We start from the raw sequence: 19176 nt of genomic DNA, 5'->3' as shown, positions 1-19176 counted from the left end.
GTAAGTGGCGACTTTTCGTCTGTGGCCAAATACCCCGGCTCATCATCACTCACTGATTCTAGTCTTTCATCAATCAGAGAACTCGAGCGAACAGTACACGGACTACGGCGGCACCGATCTGCTGGTCTTCTTCCGGGACACGCTCAACAAGAATCCCAAGGATCGCAATATCCTATTGAAGATTGAGAAGGATCTAATGGAGTTCGTCCAGGAAAATAGGTGAATATTACTTTGCAACTTGAAAAAGGAACAGAACACAGAATCCATTATATAAGTTTACCTATAAACGTGTCTAAAAGTATGCAACAATATATTTTAGGTTCGGAAGTCTAATGGATTCCATTCAAAAAATGACTCAACATATTTGCCTGCATACTTTTAGAATGTCCTTTAAAATGAAAAAAACAAATCCTTCTGATTTATTTCCCGCGAAATCCAGGGGATTATTTATAAAAGTGTACAAAAGTATGCAACAATATATTATAAGTCAGAAAGTGGGATTGATTTTAGACACCTTTATAAATGATTATAAAACCCTGATGATTTCAGAGGTATCCCCGATTATATTTATAGTTTTTTAAAAGTCATTCAACATAAAATGTTGATCTTATACAAATCTAATGGAGTTTTTCCCCTGCAGTCGCGGCTGTGAGTATCGATTTCCGCCAGCTTCATCGTACAATCGCATGCTGATCCATCGCACGGCGGCCTTCTTCGGAATGGAGCACAACGTGGACACGGAGACGCAGCAGTGTGTGATTGTGGCCGTGGCCAAGAACACGCGTATTCCAGAGGTACTTGCTTGGACACACATCCAGACCATATACAACATTTACTAATTGCTTAATCAATACTGTATTTTAGATCCGCTTCCAGTCGCTGGTGCGCGACGATGCACGCAAGTCAATTCTGAAGCGGGACACGCACAGCTTCGACGAGGTGCGTCAATCGCCGTATTTGTGCCCTCTTTCCATGGATCGCAAGGCCAAGAGCTTCGAGGAGCGTGAGGAGGATTACGATAGGGCGCGAAGCCGCATCTTCAGTCGAACGGGGGGGAACCACGAGGGCGGTTACTCTGCTGGTGGCGATGAGGAGTGCTACGGCGGCTGGGAACAGCAGCAGCAACAGCAGCAGAAGCAGAACCAGCCACCCAGGCCCAAGAGGCCCAATGGAAAGATGCTCCAGATGCAGAATGTACGATTGATAACGTCAATTTGTTAGAGGGCAGTGCAGACATGGGCTAAAGATTGAAATTTGCATACCTAACTGGGAGTTATTTAATTCAAAAAACGTATAAAGCAGTAGGTTTACTTTAGGTATTCTAAATGACAGTTAAATAGTAATTTTTAATCAGGAGTTTGTTGATTTAAACTGCATAAAGCTGCAGTGAAGGATGCTGTATATTCAGAGTGTACAATCGATAATCTCAATTTGTTATAGAGCAGTGCAGACATGACCTTGGTTTAAATATCCTTATTCGAAGTTTTTTAAGTTTAAAGACCTTATAAAGCACCAGTGTCATTTACTTTAGGCCAGTTAAATTAGTAATTTCAAAAAGCTAAGCATTAATTTCATTGAATGTTTTGTATAAACAAAACATAAATGTCTTATGAATGCTTTAATCGCATATACTACTGAATTTCACGTAATAGTTTTTAGCTAGATACTTTTATATGAGTAAACTAGGATTATTTTATTAAAGTCGCAGTTGTAGTGAAACTTAGATATTTTTGGGAAATAAGGAGAACCCTTTTAATGTCTATAAATGTTAGAGAAGATATGTCAGATGCCTGAAGTCGATTATATCTCCTCTTATAAAATTTATAAAATTACGCTTCCACATTACTTAAAATATTATTTTTGCAGTCCACGGAATCACGCGATGGTATGCGATCGGGCGGAGCTGTGCCCAAGTCGCACAACTTTGGCAACTACGGCGGACCGCCAAGTTCCGGAGGACCTGGCAACAATTCCCTGCCGCGTGGCGACTCCACAAATTCGATCAAAAGCGGACGTGGAGGCTTCGTGAAGCAGGACTCCACTGGCAGCACTCCATGGCGGCTGTCTCCTTCCAGCAGTGGGTGAGTACTTCAAAAGTCTGTCTCTTTAACATCATTTAAAACCGGTTTCACTAGGTTCAGGTATAGATACGTAGTTTCATTTTATTTTATTGCCTTTTTTCTTGCGACTTTTCAAGGAATATTCAACATTTTTTTAATAATTTTAAATTTTTTTATATACTAACATCTCTTAAACTCATAATGTTTTAAGAAAGTACAACCTTTTTTTTTCATTTCTTAACAACTTTTACTTTTAAAGTAATCTTAAAACAATTTTTTTTTAGTAAATTCTTAATGTTACTATTTTTTTGTAAGAGAAATATTTCAGGTGACAGGAAAAAGTATAATTTCAAATGTTAAGATCTTAAAATTGCATTTTATTTTATTTGCGTAAAAACGACTTATTAAGGGTATCGTAAGCCCAGTGAAGCCGGTAATAAAAATAAACTTTTTGTTAAATCCATGTCTCCATGTACCCAAACTCCAAACCGCTCTCGCTCCATTTCTTAAATTATGAATAATTTTAAATTGACAACCTTAAACAAATACCCAAAAAAATCCAAAAACAAAAAAAAACATTTTTGTTTGCAATCCCCCGACAACAACAACAATAACAACAACAAATGAACCAACCAACCAACCAACAACCACCATATAAACCGAACTCCAACTGAAATCCCGTCCAGCTACAAGACGCGCACCCAGTCCGTGCGCTCCGATTCCGTGACTCCATCGCCCACGGGCTACGGCAGCGACAGGCAGACGCCGGAATTGAACCACCCACCTCCGCCACCTTCCATGGTGACCCATAATCATCACGGCCGGGTGGTGGCTCCACCGCCCATGTCAATGGTGTCAATGGGCGGTGGTTGTGCAGGATCAGGAGCCGCCATTGCTGCCGGCATATCCCCTGTGATGGATTCGGGAACAGAAGCCACCGGGGCTAATGGCTCATCTGCATCCGCATCCGCATCCTCGTCGGGATCGTCGGGACTCGTCTGGGCCGTCACAGACATTTCGAATGTGCCTATTGGCAGCCTCCTCATTGATCCGCAAACCCTCCAACCAATTGTCAATGCAGACGGGTAATTTACAAAAACTAAACCAAAAAAAAATTAAACCACACAAACAACTAAAAAAAATAATATAATACAGAAATCGCTGCAAAATTATCGCATTGTTTACTGCAATTGCTTTTCGTATATCCGTTTATTTCATTTTTTCCGTCGTTTTACACATATTTTAACTCAAACAAAATAATATAGCGACAAGTGCGGCTTTGGGCACAGTTTTATATATATATTTAAAAAAAAATATAATTAAACTTTTGTTAAACTGTACCTATTAAAGTTATCTAATTAATATTAAATAATTACTTGTAGCATATCTTATTAAACTTTTGAGTAAACTTCTCCAAATATTTAAAGTAACATAAATTAAATGAAAAAATATTTGTTTGTATAACTCATCAAAAATATTAATATAAATTCAGAAAAATTTACGCTTATTTAAACAATATCAAGATTAGTTTTATTTTATATATCTTAGTTAAAAAATTACATAATTAACTGTGTTCAATATGCAAAAGTTACTTGCTTGAAGCTTAACCAAATATTTAGCCATATTTCGAATATCCTTTATATAACTTTAGCCATGTTATTCCTATTATTTACCATAAATATTAATACTTTATTATATATGTGAAATATGCAATATTATTAGCTTTTAATTTTTCGTGAAGACTTGTTGATGTTGTTTTTGTAAATTATCTGCCTAAACTGGAACTAAATTAACCAACACCAAATGCAACACCAACTGCTACCGAATATCGTATATTCGCCTCTCACCACCTTCTCTATATATCTCTCTCGATCTCTGCCTTAATCTCTCACGCTCATCGACACTATAAACACCACACAAATGGGCGTTATTCCACTATATAATCCCAATCCAATCCACTTTCCATTCTCAAAAAACACAAAAAATCACCAAGCTTGCCTCTCCAGCGTTGATCGAAATTTTAAGATTTTTAGCCATCGAATGAATGAGTTGTGTGTTATCGTTATCGTTTTTCGTCTGCCAGTGTTGTCGTCATATCCTAATTGTTGTTTGTTAAATTTTTACATTTCGCATTGTGTCAATCCAATCAGTCAAGCCATTTGTTGTTGTTGTTTTTTCAATTACTTTTATATAATACTAAATGTCTGTCGCTGCCGTCGCGTCGTTAACACACAGCAAAAAATCAAAAACATACAAGAATATATAAATACCCGCAATACTGTGGCAACTCTGTCAGCAGCCGCTTGTGTCGACTGTACTTTCCTTTTTATATACTTTATACAGCTGCGATTAAAATAAAAGTGGGGTTTTTTTTAAATGAAAAATTGTATTCTACCATTTTTAAATTATTTTTTTTATTTAAGTATTTTAAATTTAAATGAAAGAAATTGTTTGTATCTCTACATTCTGAGAATTTGTTAATTCAAAACAAACTTATCAAATAGATAAAGCTTTCTAAATTGTTTTTGAAAAACCGGTTTCTTAAAACCCTATAAACCTTTAATATATTCAGGTAATTGCTTTGCAGCCTACTATTATTTTAATCACAGTTGTATACTCTTTTATACTTAATTATCATATTCGAAGGTTGCATGCTGCCGAGCGAGAAAAAATACCCGAATAACACACTCGAATCCTATCAGTGAAAATGTGAATAAACACATGCAACAAAAGCTAATGCAGTTTGTACGATTTTTGCAGTTCCATCTACCACTACGACCCGTCCAATCTGCCGCCCAACCAGGCGCTCCAGCACACGGGCAATCAGTACCAGTCGCAGAACCAGAACCAGGGCAACTCCTCCTCCGGTGGCTACAGCAACTATCGCAAGACGTCGCCGCATCAGCAACAGCAGCAGCAACAGCATCACCAGCAACAGTTGCAGCAGCCACAGCAGCAGCAACATCATCAACAGCAGCAGCAGCAGCAGCAACAACAGGCACCACCGCAGCAGCAATATGCCACCGCTGAGCTGTCCTGCAGCTCCACCGAGAGCTATGCGGAGGAGGAGGCCCAGTCGCCGGGAATGGAGTGTTCCGAGGGCTACGAGAGCTACGAGCAGCAGCAGCAGCAGCAGCAGCAAGTGTTGCCCCTGCAGCAGCATCAGCAACTATCATCGGGCAACAATGGCGACTCTGGCAGTGTCAAAGGCGACGATTGTGATAGCCTGACCAGTGCCACCGCCTGCCTGAGCATCACCACCTCCACGTCCACGAAGAACTACGATCGCATCGAGGTGCAGAAGTACAAGAACCAGGCCACCAGTCCAAACATACCCGCCTGCTGTGCCGTGGCCGTCGATAAGTTGGAACTGGAGGCAGTAGTTGGACAGCAACAGCAGCAGCAGCAGCAACAGCAGCTGGAGCAGGAACAGCTGGAGCAGGAGCAGGAGCAACTGGCCAACGCGGGGCCCTCATCCTCATCCGGCTCGGCCAGCTCCTCCGTGGGCATCAGCAGCGAACTGCCATCCAGCCAGACCCCGCTGCCCCTGATGGTCACCCCGCTGCCGCAGGTCAACTGTGACCTCCAGTCCGTCTCGCCCAGCAGCACGCCCTACAGCCAGTGCGAGGTCAAGACACCCATCCAGGGCCACGGACAGAGCCACAATGCCAGTGCCAGTGCCAGTGCCAGCATCGTCGTCGAGGAGCCCAAGGCCACCACCTGGACGTACACGCAGAGCTACCAGGCGCCGGACGGATCCACCGTCTTTCACACCACCACCACGCCCAACGGGGCGGCGCCCTACTGCGCCACCACATATCAGCAGGGGGTAAGTCCAAGTCTACAGGATCTAAGGAATCTTCCAAAATCAGGGACCATAAATAAGAGTTATGAGTTCAAATATTGAAGCTTAAAAAGCTTTTCAGAAGAAAATAAGAGCTATTTATTTTTTAACTATTATTGTAACAATTAAATAATAATACTTATTTATCAACTTTTATTATAACAATTTAATAGTAAAACCTATTCATTAACTTTTATTTTATTTTTTTAAACCATGAAGTTTATTAAAAAAAGAAAATTTTTTCGAAAAAAGGAGAAGTTTTCAACTGAATAATTAAAGAAAAACTCGTATTAAATAGCTCTCATTTACATTATTTATCATACAAAATGATAAAAAACTTAATTTTAATTATATAAAATAAGTTTTATTTCCCATTTTTATTATAAAAACTATTAATTGTTGTGACTTTCTGTCTAAAACTGAATACTATTAGTTTTATTTCCCATTTTTATTATAAAAACTATTAATTGTTGTGACTTTCTGTCTAAAACTGAATACTATTAGTTTTTTTATTTAAAAAACCTATAATCATTACAACTCTCTGCCCAAAAACTGAAGACTAATCTTTGATTTCTCCCTCCAGCCCGACGGCAGCATCTATGCGGTGCCGCAGGGCATGGTGTATGCCGCCTATCCGCAGCCTGGAGTGGCCAGTGCCGGTGGCGCCTCGCAGCCGCTCTTCCAGCTGACCACCAGCAGCCATCCGCCCGCGCAGACACTCTTCGCCTCGCCGGAAGCTGGCGGAGAGATACCCGGCGGCACCTACATGATACCTGTCTTCGATCCGGCCCAGCAGCCGCGCGAAGGCCTCATCCCGGCGCAGGCCATCTACCAGACGGCGGGTCCGGGCGGACCGGGTGCGGCCACAGTGGCCATGCCCATGGCCTCCGCCTACCCCACGGCCCAGTTCGCGGCGGCAGCGGCTCCCAACGGGGCACCCATCTACCAGGCGCCGCTCATCTACTCCAGCGAACCGGGCGGCGGCGCCCAGCTGCAGCAGCTGCCGATGGCCCCCTATCCGATTCAATACTCCTACTCGCCGTACTACCACCCCATCTCGTACTACGTGCCCCAGCAGGCGGTGGCCGCCGCGCCCATGGTGGCCACCCAGCCGCAGGTGGGTCAGGTGGCCCCCATGCAGCAGCAGGCGGCGCACACGGCAGCCGGGACACCCGCTGGTCCACCCACGGTGGTGTCAGGTAGGAATAACACTACTTAGTAAAAAAATCATTTGCAAAGAAATCACTAGGGTTTTTAAATCTATTATAAAGGAGTCTAAAACTATGCAGTGAAAACTGTAACTTCATCCTTTATAATATATAAATTTAACTCTCTGACTGAAAATATATTATGGCGCACATATACATACATACATATTTATATTAAATACTTTTAAAGGATATATTGTTTTTGTATAATAATAATGTCTTTAAAAGTTCTGCTATGTAAATGTCCTTTTCTTATTTTGTTTATGGATACTGGATCTTTTTAAACCAAAAATGTTTATTGTTTTGGTTAAATGGGACTTATAAAAATATGCCCTTTTAAATAAAAGGAGATTTACGGAGATTTTCATTTACAAAAAAATGTCCTTATTTTGTTTATGAAAAATCTATTTTAATTGAAAAAAAAACGATTATAGATTTATTTTTTGTATGTATTGAATAGAAAGATTAGGTTCGTGGTTTTGTAGCTATTTTGGTTAGCCGATTTATAATGTCAAGTTATAAGTTAGCACACTAGACAATCGTGGATTCCCTAATTTCATGGCTAATATATTTTTAAAAATTGAAAATCAAATCGTTTTAAAAACAAGAAAGAAAGCAAACTTCGGCAAGCCGAAGTTCATATACCCTTGCAGCTATCGCAAGAATTAAATATTTTTGAAAACATTAAAATTATGATTTACTTGCGTATATGTTTAAAAACATTGAAGCTATGAAGATTTGCAGCTTAATTATTTGATTGTTCTTTTATATATTTTCATATTTGTATAGGAGCTATATGATATAGTCGTCCGATTTTGATGAAATTTAAACCATAATTCTGAAATATTTAACCATTGCTATATGTCGAAGAACTAAAAAACAAATTAAAAAACAGCAAAGTTATAATTTTTTTCAATTATTTTTCCGATTGTTCCTATGGGAGCTATATGCTATAGTCGTCCGATTTTGATGAAATTTTAATCATAATTCTGAAATATTTAACCATTGCTATATGTCGAAGAACTAAACAAAAAATTAAAAAGCAGCAAAGTTATAATTTTTTTTCAATTATTTTTCCGATTGTTCCTATGGGAGCTATATGCTATAGTCGTCCGATTTTGATGAAATTTTAACCATAACTCTGAAATATTTAACCATTGCTTTATGTCGAAGAACAAAACAAAAAATTAAAAAACAGCAAAGTTATAATTTTTTTTCAATTATTTTTCCGATTGTTCCTATGGGAGCTATATGCTATAGTCGACCGATTTTAATGAAATTTAAACCGTAAATCGGAAATATTTAACCATTATTATATGTCGAAGAACTAAACAAAAAATTAAAAAACAGCAAAGTTATAATTTTTTTCATTTATTTTTCCGATTGTTCCTATGGGAGCTATATGCTATAGTCGTCCGATCCGGCTCGTTCCGACTTATATACTACCTGCAATAGAAAGACAACTTTTGGAAAAGTTTCATGCAGATAGCTTTAAAACTGAGAGACTAGTTTGCATATAAACGGACGGACAGACGGACAGACGGACAGACGGACGGACAGACGGACATGGCTAGATCGACTCTACTAGTGATGCTGATCAAGAATATATATACTTTATAGGGTCGGAAACGTCTCCTTCACTGCGTTGCAAACTTCTGACTGAAATTATAATACCCTCTGCAAGGGTATAAAAATATGACAAAATATAGTTGGTACAAGTTTGAAATTACAATTTACTCGCACTTGTAAATTTGAAATTTTACAATAGTAAGCAAAACATTTAATCATTATAAGTATAATCTCAATAAACCCTGATATTAACCACTGTACCCCCCAGTTTCAGGCCAACAGCACCACCAGCCGCACCAGCAGCACCACCATCAGCAGCAGCAGCAGCACTCGAGCAACGGCTCGGTGGTAACCAGCCACTCCAGTGGCTACGGCACTCGGGTGAAGCGCACGCCCGGCGGCGGCTCCATCCACTACAATCCCAGCTACACACCCAGTGGATCGGTGGTGCATGCCGGGGTGGGTGGTGCCCATGCCCATGCCCACGCCCACGCCCATGCCCATCATCATCCGTCGGCGGGTTCCGCCCAGATCATAGCTGCGCCGGCGGCCAGCACAACCACATATCATGCTCTGCCCACGCTGACGCTGGCCCACGGTGGTGCGCCAGCGGGCACGGATCTCAGTGGTGCTGGTGGTGCGCATGTCTACGCGCTGCCCGCTCAACATGCCACCGCACTGATCCCAACGAATATCTTTCCCTATGCGGCGGCAGCGGCGGCGGCAGCAGCAGCAGGCGGCGGCGCTGCTGGTGGACCAGGCGGCGGAGGAGGTCCGCCGACGGCTCCGCCCCAGCAGGTGGTGCAGCAGGCGGTGGCGCCGCCGCCACAGCAGCCACAGAGTCATGCTCTGATCACAGCGGCACCCTTTTACCCGGCCAGCCAGCCAGCGGATGCCTCGCAGTCGGCTCCCAGTACGCCGGCCAATCCGGGAAGACAGGCTCCGCTGTTCAGTACTCCGCCAGCTCCCAATAACGGCAGCTCCGGGAGCAGCAGTGCCGGCGGCGGAGGCGGAGGAGGAGGAGGAGGAGGTGGTGGTGGTGGTGGTGGCTATCACAGCAACAGCTCCACGCCGCACTACTATCAAAGTCAGAACAGCAACGAGGGTGGTGGTTACACTTCGCCATATGAAAAGAGAAACCATGGAGGAGGCGGTGCCTCGGTGGGCGTACGCAAGCCATATCACCCGGGCGGTGGTGGCTACAATCCCAGGCATTCGGTGCCCCTGGGCAGCGGCGGCGGTGGCGGTGGTGGTGGCCCACCCTCGGGTGCCAAAACGCCCTTGCTGAACTCCAACAATGAGCCCACGCCGCGTGCCTCGCCAAGTAGCGTGAGCCTCGGTGGAGCCTCGTCCTCATCCTCGTACCAACATCGTGGTCCGCCGCCACCGCACACAATGGGTGTGAAGCGGGACAATAAGCCCAACCAGCTGCCGCTGATCAGTGGACCACCGCCCAGCTATGGGGCCACCAACTCGAGTCCCAGCTACGAGACCAGCAAGCCGCCGGTGCGTCTGAATGCTGGAGCGGCCAGCTTTCGCAGCCAGAAGTCCATGAACCAGGACTACCGACGCAGTGTCTCGCAGCGGAACTCGCCCAGTGCGAACGGAGCCGGGGGCAGTGGCAGCCACGAGAGCAGCAACAATTCGCCCAACAGTATTGTGGGCAGCCAGAGTAACAGTGCTGCCAACACGCCCAATGCAGGAGCGGCGGGAGTTCAGCAGCCACAGCAGCCCCAGCAGCCACAGCCACCCACTTTGGTCAGTCACCCTGGAGGATTTGTGATGCTGGATCAGAATGCCTCGCCGCCCTCGCTGTACGGAGGAGGTGGCGGAGGAGGAGGAGGCGGTGTAGGAGGAGTAGGAGGAGCAGGAGGAGCTAGTGGAGCCGCCGGTGGCAACGCCCGCTCGCACATTCCCACTGCCCAGCTGCACCACAGTGCCGCCGCTGCCGCCGCCGCAGCCGCTGGCAGCCAACAGGCCACGGCGGCGGTGCTGAGCGGCGTGGCCGCTGCGGCCGCCCTCGGCGGCTACAATCCAAATGCGGCGTCCGGCGTGTACTTCAAGTACGGCCAGACGTACTTCGCCCATGTGAGTGCAATCAATATACACACAGCTGCGGTCAAAATAATAGTAGGGGGACAATAATAGTAGTGCTTAAAAACATACCTTTAAATCCCATTCTTTAAACTACAAATAACAATAACAACTTAAAAATCACAATCACATTATTAATACCAGATATATTTTTAAATTAAAAAATTCACACATTTTTTTTTTATTGTTTAAAAATTATTTACCTACAATAATTATAATAAATTGTGGACTTTTCTATTTTCCCCATTTGGCTTAGAATATCAGCTTTAAATATAAAATAGGGGTTAAAAAAATGTTTCCAAAATTTTTTTTGATTGTTATTTCCATAAGCCTAACAATCACTACGGTTTTGACCGCAACAGTATATATTACCTAGTTGTTTAAATATTATAACATGTGTTTTTTTTCGATATCCTTTAGCCCTCGGTGGCCTTGCCCAACAGTCGACGATCGCCGTCGAACGATATCCGGCCGCAAATGGCGCAGGTGGCCGGCATGTACCCCACAATGATGATACAAGGTAAGTCGAATAATTGGATTTACTTACTTAATAAACAAACAAATAGTGGGAATAGGTTCTCAACATAGAGGAAAATAAAAAAAGGAATTAATTAACCATTTATATATAATATTATATTTTATATAACTTCTTATGTGAAGTAAAGATTTATTATTTGAAACAAAAAAGATAAAATATTTAAAAAGATTCTTTTTTCAGTTATTAATCTTTAGTTCAGATATTATGGTGATAGAAACGTGGGTAGGACATAAATACCATGGTTTCTAAAAATAAATCAACAGTTTTTTATTATTAAATATAATAATAAATTAGATGAAAAGGAAATAATAAAGAACTACCCAGTATGCGGGTTTTTGTACTAACCAAGTTCCCAACACCATCTAATCTTAACTAAAAATTAGTAATTGGAGAATCCGAGCAATTGTTTAGCCGACGTCTTTCAATTATATTCTAATTAAGCAAATTATTTTATTTAAATTGAAATAAAGAAGTCTAATGATTTGCTCGCTTTGCTTTCAGCGCGTCATCCCAGTCGCCATCCGAACCCGAACTACAAAGGTTCGCGGCCGCGGTAAAGCCAGCCGGAAACGGAAATCAATATAGAAAACCCAAGCAAAACAAAAACTACTTACACATAACGGCATACCTAAGATAAATATAAATAGCAACCTAATCTAGTGGAACATAAAGTAGTTGACAACCATAAAAACCATAAAGCCAGATGAAGTGGACCGGATAGACGGATGGAAACGGAGGAGGAGCGCAGCGCAGGAAGAGCATAGAACTCGTCGAGTGCTGGCCGCAGATTGATCATTGGTAGCAGCTGGAGAGGAAGGGGGCGTGGCATGGACTCAGACGCCTTCTGAGGAGTCAGCCGAAGAGGAGCCGAAACCAAACTATCCAGAAACAGAGCGAAGCCATCATTGTTATCTTCCGCAGCAAAAGCGAAGGGAAAGGGGGAAACCAACCGACAAAGCATAGCATATAGCCTCTATAAAGTTAAGGAGTATTGTACGGATATAGCTACAATAACTGGACCGCGACAGAAGGAAAGAATTCAATGCTGTATATTTTGTGCCATTACAAATAGTCTTTAATAAACAAAACAAAACGAAAGTAAAAGGAAATGAAAATGAAAATCGAGTACCCGAAGAAGCAATACAAAGAACCACACACACACAACGACGGCTCCCCAAAAACGGACTTTCGAACTGAACAATCGACCGATACGTAACTTCCACTCCCTTTCTCAAGCAAAAAACACAAATATATAGGATATTCAGGTAGACTTTAGTTCCGAGAGAGCTCTCGAAAGGACCGCAAATAGACTGAATCAAAAAAGAAATCAACTATTTGCACGCTAAAGCAAGAGAATCTCTCTCCAATACTATTTCAACCGATGAAAGCTGCTACCAAAAAGTCTTTTCAAAATTTCAAATATCGCCTTGCTTTGGTGTGCTTAATTGAATGCGTTTTAATTATGTTAGAAATCTCAACCGAAAGCAGAAGCTAGAACAGACACAGAATCAGATACAGATACAGAAACTATCGACCGACTGGACAACATTGAAGATTTTTGAAAATCTGCCGCCAGAATTTGGGGCGAGTCTTATATCTAATTTTGTCCAGCAAAATTTCGTGTAAAGCTCTTCGACACAATATCTCGAAAAACAAGCCACTAAATCTGTTTATTTAAGACCCATGAAATCTACACATAAAATACATCTACATCTATGATTTAGAGAGTCAATTATTATTATTTTGTAATTTTAATTAATGAAAATTTGTTAAATATGATTTTTGATTTGAATAATGTTTCCCTATTACGTTTATGTTCTTTCGAAATAGAATTTCCTTATAATTTTCTGTTCCTTAATGCAAATGAAAAGCTGCAGCTAAATTTCGTTGTTATTCGTAAGCAAAATAAAAAAAACAGACAGTGGATTATGATGGATAATAAGTAGACGATGAGAAGACGGAGTCAAGCAGCTATACATTTATTGTTAAACAAAATAATTAGCTTAGCGTATAAACTACATATGTATATGTACCATCTAATAATATATAGGCAAGTGAAAAGAAAGAAAAACAAACAAAATGCGAAAATCGAAAAGTATAATAAAAGAGAAACCACATGATTAGTTAAAGTTAAAACTTGTGTTGCCTTCTTATTCTTATTCTTTTGTGTTACTTATTTACTGACTTGGCTTGACTTTCCTTTCCTTTCCACAGCAAATGGTTATGATTTTCCTCCTGATTTCCGCTTTTGTACAACGAACTCTTTACAAGCAATGGCAGGATTTCTACGCTCGGAACTTCCTTCTAGAACTGCATGTCTAAATGTATATAACAATAATTTACACAAAAATCTGAGACGCGACTACGAGTATATGATATACATATAGCTTGTAAGTAGGTTAGTGCTGACCAGTCTGGAATTTTTGGGATCTGCCAAAAAAGTCAAGACTTCACTCAGTCTGTCGGTCGTTTTTCATTTTCCAATCCCGAACCATTCGACACTAAACGATAAGTATAAATAGCTTTCGAGATAAGGTGCGCTAGGAACTCAGCTTAAAACTTGGATAACTCATATATATAGCATTATAGCCGATAACACACAAACAGTACCAACTAAGTTAGTGAACAAAACTGCTCAAGATTCGAATCTAAAGACCGAATGATACTTATTACTATAAGCACCGAACCGTATTGTACCAGAGAACCACACAGAATGCGCTTTGTTGGCTAGTCCCGAACGAGAAATGCAGGATGAGTAGCTTGATGGCCGGGGAAAAATGTAATACAACAATGTATCCTGAAGTATTTCTTTGTTTGTTGCTCTGTTTGTTAATTAAAACCACAAAAATCGTTAACGACTAAAGAATGTTGAGGGGATGGGTTAGAGGGAGATAGTTGGGATAGATGTGCAAGAAATGGCAGGACACACGCGGAATATGTTATACAATATACTATTATTATTATTACTGCATCATGATAATTCGGTTATAACAATTGGTAAACGAAACACTGTAGCTCCAAAACCGCGACAACCAGAAATCCACAGCAAAAGCAAAACCAGCAACTCGAACAACCAAGCATGCAAATGAGATAAAGACACAAAAATAATGGGAAGAGGGTGGCGTTTTTACCGACGAGGATAACTCTAATGATAATGATGATGATGGTAATGATAATTATTATAAAAAAAAAAAAAAAAACAAACAAAATCCACAAACCAAAAAAATGTATTTATTTATTTTAATTTATATATACACTAGAGAGTTATTACAAATATATTATATACATAATGTATAAGGAGAAAGAACAAAAATATGACTTTTAAATGGGGGAAAAGGTTTAATTTAAATGAATTAAGTAAATTCTTTTTTTTAATATTAAAGACTACAAAATAATCACTTTAACAATTTGCTACCCCAAATAATTTCAACATTTTTAAAAACAAGGAATTACTAAAAATAAAAATCTGACTACTGAGTTCAAAATATTATATTTAAAACTTAAATAAAATTTTAAATCATATTTTTAAATACAATGCGTACTATAATGCATTATTTCATATTAGATTTCAAATAGTTCTTAGTTAAATATGGTTTAAATTTTCAGATATTAAAATCAATTCCGAAAATAATAATATTAAACATTTTAAAGAATTGTTAATATTTTTTTGTTTAAAATAACTAAAAACCAAAGTGAAAAATATTACAATTCCAATATTTGGACTTACTTCGTTTATTTTACCAGTGTAAAAAGCCCTTAAATTCCTAACCTAACCCAAAAATTATTTATTTAAGTGAAATATTAAGGAAAATATGACAATGTTTTTCCTATGGTTTTATCTTTCCCTCCGGACGTTAAACATAAATTTTCCCTCAACTTGGCCAATGATTTATGGGCTATGAGAACGCATTGGACAGTCGTTTACCACCACAAAATGATGTCCTTTGGCACATGTTACCACAAACGGCAGCCATAAACCAATAACTTGAGCAAACAGACACTGACCCGGAATTATGCAAACAGTCAGGAATAAAATGTAGGTGAATGTACATACACCTATCTATGAAATGGTTATATCCCCCACACAATTAAGACATATTTTAGGGGTTGACCAGGGGATCTTAACATCTTCATAACACGCGCGACTGCGACACAAAGTCAAAAAAGGTAGCCGCCGAAAATCGAACATGCCACCAACAGTTTTGGAAAGAACCAGCCTGAAAACCTACCGACGACCAACAAAAACATCTGAAAACGGGCCCAACAAATTACCCTGAAATTTTCAACGATCGAAGAAAACGTACACAGAGAGAAAACAGTTGTGAAATCAATCAAAAAAAGTATAACCCAATTCTTAGACTTTTTAGTTAAATCAGTTAAAATTGTTTCCTTAAAAAAACAAATCTTAAGTGTACAATTAAACTTCTTTAGTTTTATGAATTAAAACTATTAAAACTATAACTATATTTTTTTTGACAAATTAAAGATTAACTGATTGATTATTATCTCAGTGTATTTGTTCTTATAGAGAGAGTTGCTCTTGGCCATCCCTTCGATCGTATCTCGTCGATCTGTATCTGCTTGGAGGCCAGAACATAAATCTGCCAGCAAAATGGGCAGATCCAGAGGGACGGGGCATAGAAACCAAACCCGAAACCCAAAAACAACCGCGACAGGTTGCACAGCTCAATAAAGATCCAAATAAATATAATATCGCTGGTCTATGACTCGAACAAAGGGAGAGATGAAAAGGATGAGTTCATTTAGGGTTCGCGGATGGAAATCTACCTGGGGATTCAACCTGTTCGACCAAGACCGAGAGGGCCAAACCGAAGGCGGCCGAAATCAAATGGTCAAGGCTTTTGTAAACGGGTGACATTTAAGAATTATGGCATGTAAATGGAAGGCATTCCGGGAACGCCGAAGCGTTGACAGCATCTCTTTCACATCCCCAACCCGATTGCTTTTGGTCGAGGCTACTGTTAATCAATTTAGAGCCTCTAGGGTCGAGTTATTTATTTTTTCAAAGCCAGATGGAGCCCAGGATAAGCAAAAGGGTGCGCATCAATGTGCTGATTAATAGACGATAGTCAAAGATATTAGGAAAAAATATAAACCCTAAAGAGGTTGTAATATTGTATTTCAAAAACTTTTACTTGTCTCATAGGGATATGGGTACAAATATTTAATCTTTGTATCGGTCACAAGGATTAAGGATGTAATATATATTTTATATATTCAATATTATTTATGGTAGACTAGGTCACAGATTGAGTCATTAACTTTTGCCATTTTTGAATGCTAACGGGCTAAGCTAACGATCCCCATACCTTTTTTTTCCGATCCCGATCAATCAACTTTTACTCCGAAAATCGATCAAACCAACATTACATTTTTCGATTTTTTGCTGAAAAAAAAGTTTTAGTTTGGATTGCCAATCGATGGAGGATCTTTTTACGAGTTCAATCAGGAATGGCATTCTATGTTTGGGCCACGTTATCCTTGCGTTTTGGCCAAAACAAAGTGCGTATTTTTCGGAGTTCCGTGCTAAAGACTTTAGCAGAATGACAAATATTTCGGCCAATATACAACACACAACCAAAACAATAACCTTTTCGGACTCCTGATAACTAAGCTGTTGATATCCAATATTAATAAATTTATACATCAACAAAAAGGTAATCAACATCTCTATTTTTACTGGTATTACCTAAACATATTGTTGTTTGCACTTTAAGTTCATGCTAACTAAGCTATTCTTTATTTGCAGAACCGGAAGTAAGTCTTTCTCCTAACATTTATAGGTGTTTTAAGGTGGTTTTGATATTATAGTCTCTTGTAAGCCGTTTTACTTGCGGCACCCCACGGGGCGTATGCGTGTTAAAGCTACCAGCTGCTGTCGGACTTTTGGCTGCCTTTTGATAAATGCATCGCTATTAAAGTGCCGCCTTTGTAACGCGGAAACATCAAAGTGCACTCACACACGCACTCGAATGCAAACATTTGCATTCACACACACACCAAAGCACACACACACACTGACTGAAAGCCATAAAAATCACTTTGTAGGAATGGAGGCGGCGCATCAGTGCAAACTATGCAACAACAACAGCGGGGAAAAAGTGCAATGCAATCAATTCAAAGGGGAGAAAAGAGAGCTGAACACCCGGTAGGCGGGGGGAGTGGCCCCTTTACACTCAAAGAAAAGTGATTAAAATTTAATATTTTAAATTCATAATAAATGAGTGAAACTATATCGATATTTGTATTATATTATATATATATATATATATATATATATATATATATATATATATATATATTTAGATGTTTTAAATTTGTTATATAGTTATATTTAAAGTGCTTGAGATCATCATTATTTATTTAAATCTAAAAATGGTTATAGTATTAACTATTTAGTGTTAGATGTTAAGCAATTTTTTTCTTTTTATCACATACAAATTTATTTAAATTATTTGAGATCTATAACTTTATGTAAGAGCTATTAGCCAAACCAGGGAAAACTTATTAAAAAACCAAATCTTTTAAATATGTATGTTTTATTTTAAAATTTGTAAGATATTTAATGTGTTGTTAAAAGCTCCACTTTAGAATATATGAAGAAATCTATTGCTTTTTATGCATCTTACTTCTAAATCTTTTGTTTCGAATTTTCCGGATATATTTTATTCGCTATACAGTATGATAATTATATTTTTTTTTAAGAATAAAAGAATTTATGCAACATGATTTTATAAGTGCAGCAGTCGGCAGCATTTAATCCTGCAAAAAAGGCATTGCGAGGCAGCATAAAATGATGTTAATCCTTAAATAACGTGAGCAAGGCAAAAAGCGCAGAAAAAGTGGCAAAAAAATGAGGGGGGCCGAAACCGGAGGGGGAGGCGGCGGGTGATGGCGACAGCCAAATGCCAATTGAATGCCAAGCGGCTTTAAAAGACAGCCCACGACCAAAGAGACAGTGAATGAAAAATGGCACAAAGTAATGGGAAAAGTAGTCGCAGCTTGAAAAGTCAAAGAAAATCCAGCGAGGAAAGGGGTAGGCTAAGCACAATGCTTAAACTCTGGCTTAAATCAAAGGATATAGACGAGATCAAAATGGTTACTATAGTTGCTGCTGCTGTAACTTAAGCAGTAATTTAGCAGCAACTAACGAGGTACTATTTTAATACGCATCTTATGAGAAATTTTCCATAACCAATAGTTCCAAAATTCATGTAACAACAGTTTTTTTTGGGTGTTTTTATAAAGCGTAAATGCATACTTCTAATTTTAAATCCAATTTTTTTTTGGTATTTTAAAATGTTTTTTTTTTTTGGGCAGACGTTTGCCTTTTATGTTTGGCATGCCATCAGAAACAGGCAAATGGGTTAAAAAACATTTAACCAAAAAGAGAGCAAGGCCAAAATTAACTGGCAACTCACTTCCCCTCCATCAAGCGGTTTGACCCCAAAAAAGTCAAGTGCGGCAGAGTTCGAGTTCCGTTTTCCTGTTTGCCCCTTTTTTTCCTGCATTTCATCCACACAGACAGCAACAACAAACGTAAAAGCAGCAACATCAGCAACAACATCAACATAAATAAAAAGAATCAGCTACAGCATCAATATCAGTAAGGAAATCAGTGAATATCAGTGACTACCAGTGACTTTGCAGCAGCAAAAGCTGGAAATATAGTGACAATACCAATAACAGCCTTAAATACAGCAGCAACATCAAGAGCAATATCAGTATAATACAGCAGTCAAATGATAGAAAAAGCTATGAAATCTGTGACAACAGCAACACTTTCCTCTAAAACAGCAGCAATGAAAATATTCACGGAAACAACAGCAACAGCAAAATAGC

General features: G+C 39.7%; 1 protein-coding gene across 7 annotated transcripts in view; it reads left to right on the top strand.

Moving 5' to 3' along the window:
• Positions 1–12417, top strand: part of LOC108145995 (protein encore) — a 30440-nt gene extending 18023 nt beyond the window's left edge. For 3 of the 7 annotated variants that reach the window (XM_041708456.1, XM_017271743.2, XM_017271742.2), the window contains 10 exons: positions 63–219; positions 641–794; positions 865–1194; positions 1867–2081; positions 2747–3145; positions 4821–5889; positions 6488–7103; positions 8950–10769; positions 11196–11295; positions 11815–12417. In XM_041708456.1, coding sequence (XP_041564390.1) covers positions 63–219; positions 641–794; positions 865–1194; positions 1867–2081; positions 2747–3145; positions 4821–5889; positions 6488–7103; positions 8950–10769; positions 11196–11295; positions 11815–11870 — 4916 coding nt within the window. In that variant the 3' untranslated portion in view covers positions 11871–12417. The remainder of the gene's footprint in view (positions 1–62; positions 220–640; positions 795–864; positions 1195–1866; positions 2082–2746; positions 3146–4820; positions 5890–6487; positions 7104–8949; positions 10770–11195; positions 11296–11814) is intronic. The other 4 variants (XM_041708455.1, XM_041708457.1, XM_041708459.1 and 1 more) reach the window with 4 other exon arrangements.
• The last annotated feature ends 6759 nt before the right edge of the window (positions 12418–19176 follow it).

The sequence above is a fragment of the Drosophila elegans genome, unplaced genomic scaffold, assembly GCF_018152505.1.
Source record: "Drosophila elegans isolate 14027-0461.03 unplaced genomic scaffold, ASM1815250v1 contig_208, whole genome shotgun sequence".
Lineage (NCBI taxonomy): Eukaryota > Metazoa > Arthropoda > Insecta > Diptera > Drosophilidae > Drosophila > Drosophila elegans.
Note: the sequence above shows the minus strand (reverse complement) of the source record. Positions and strands in the feature narration are given on the sequence as shown.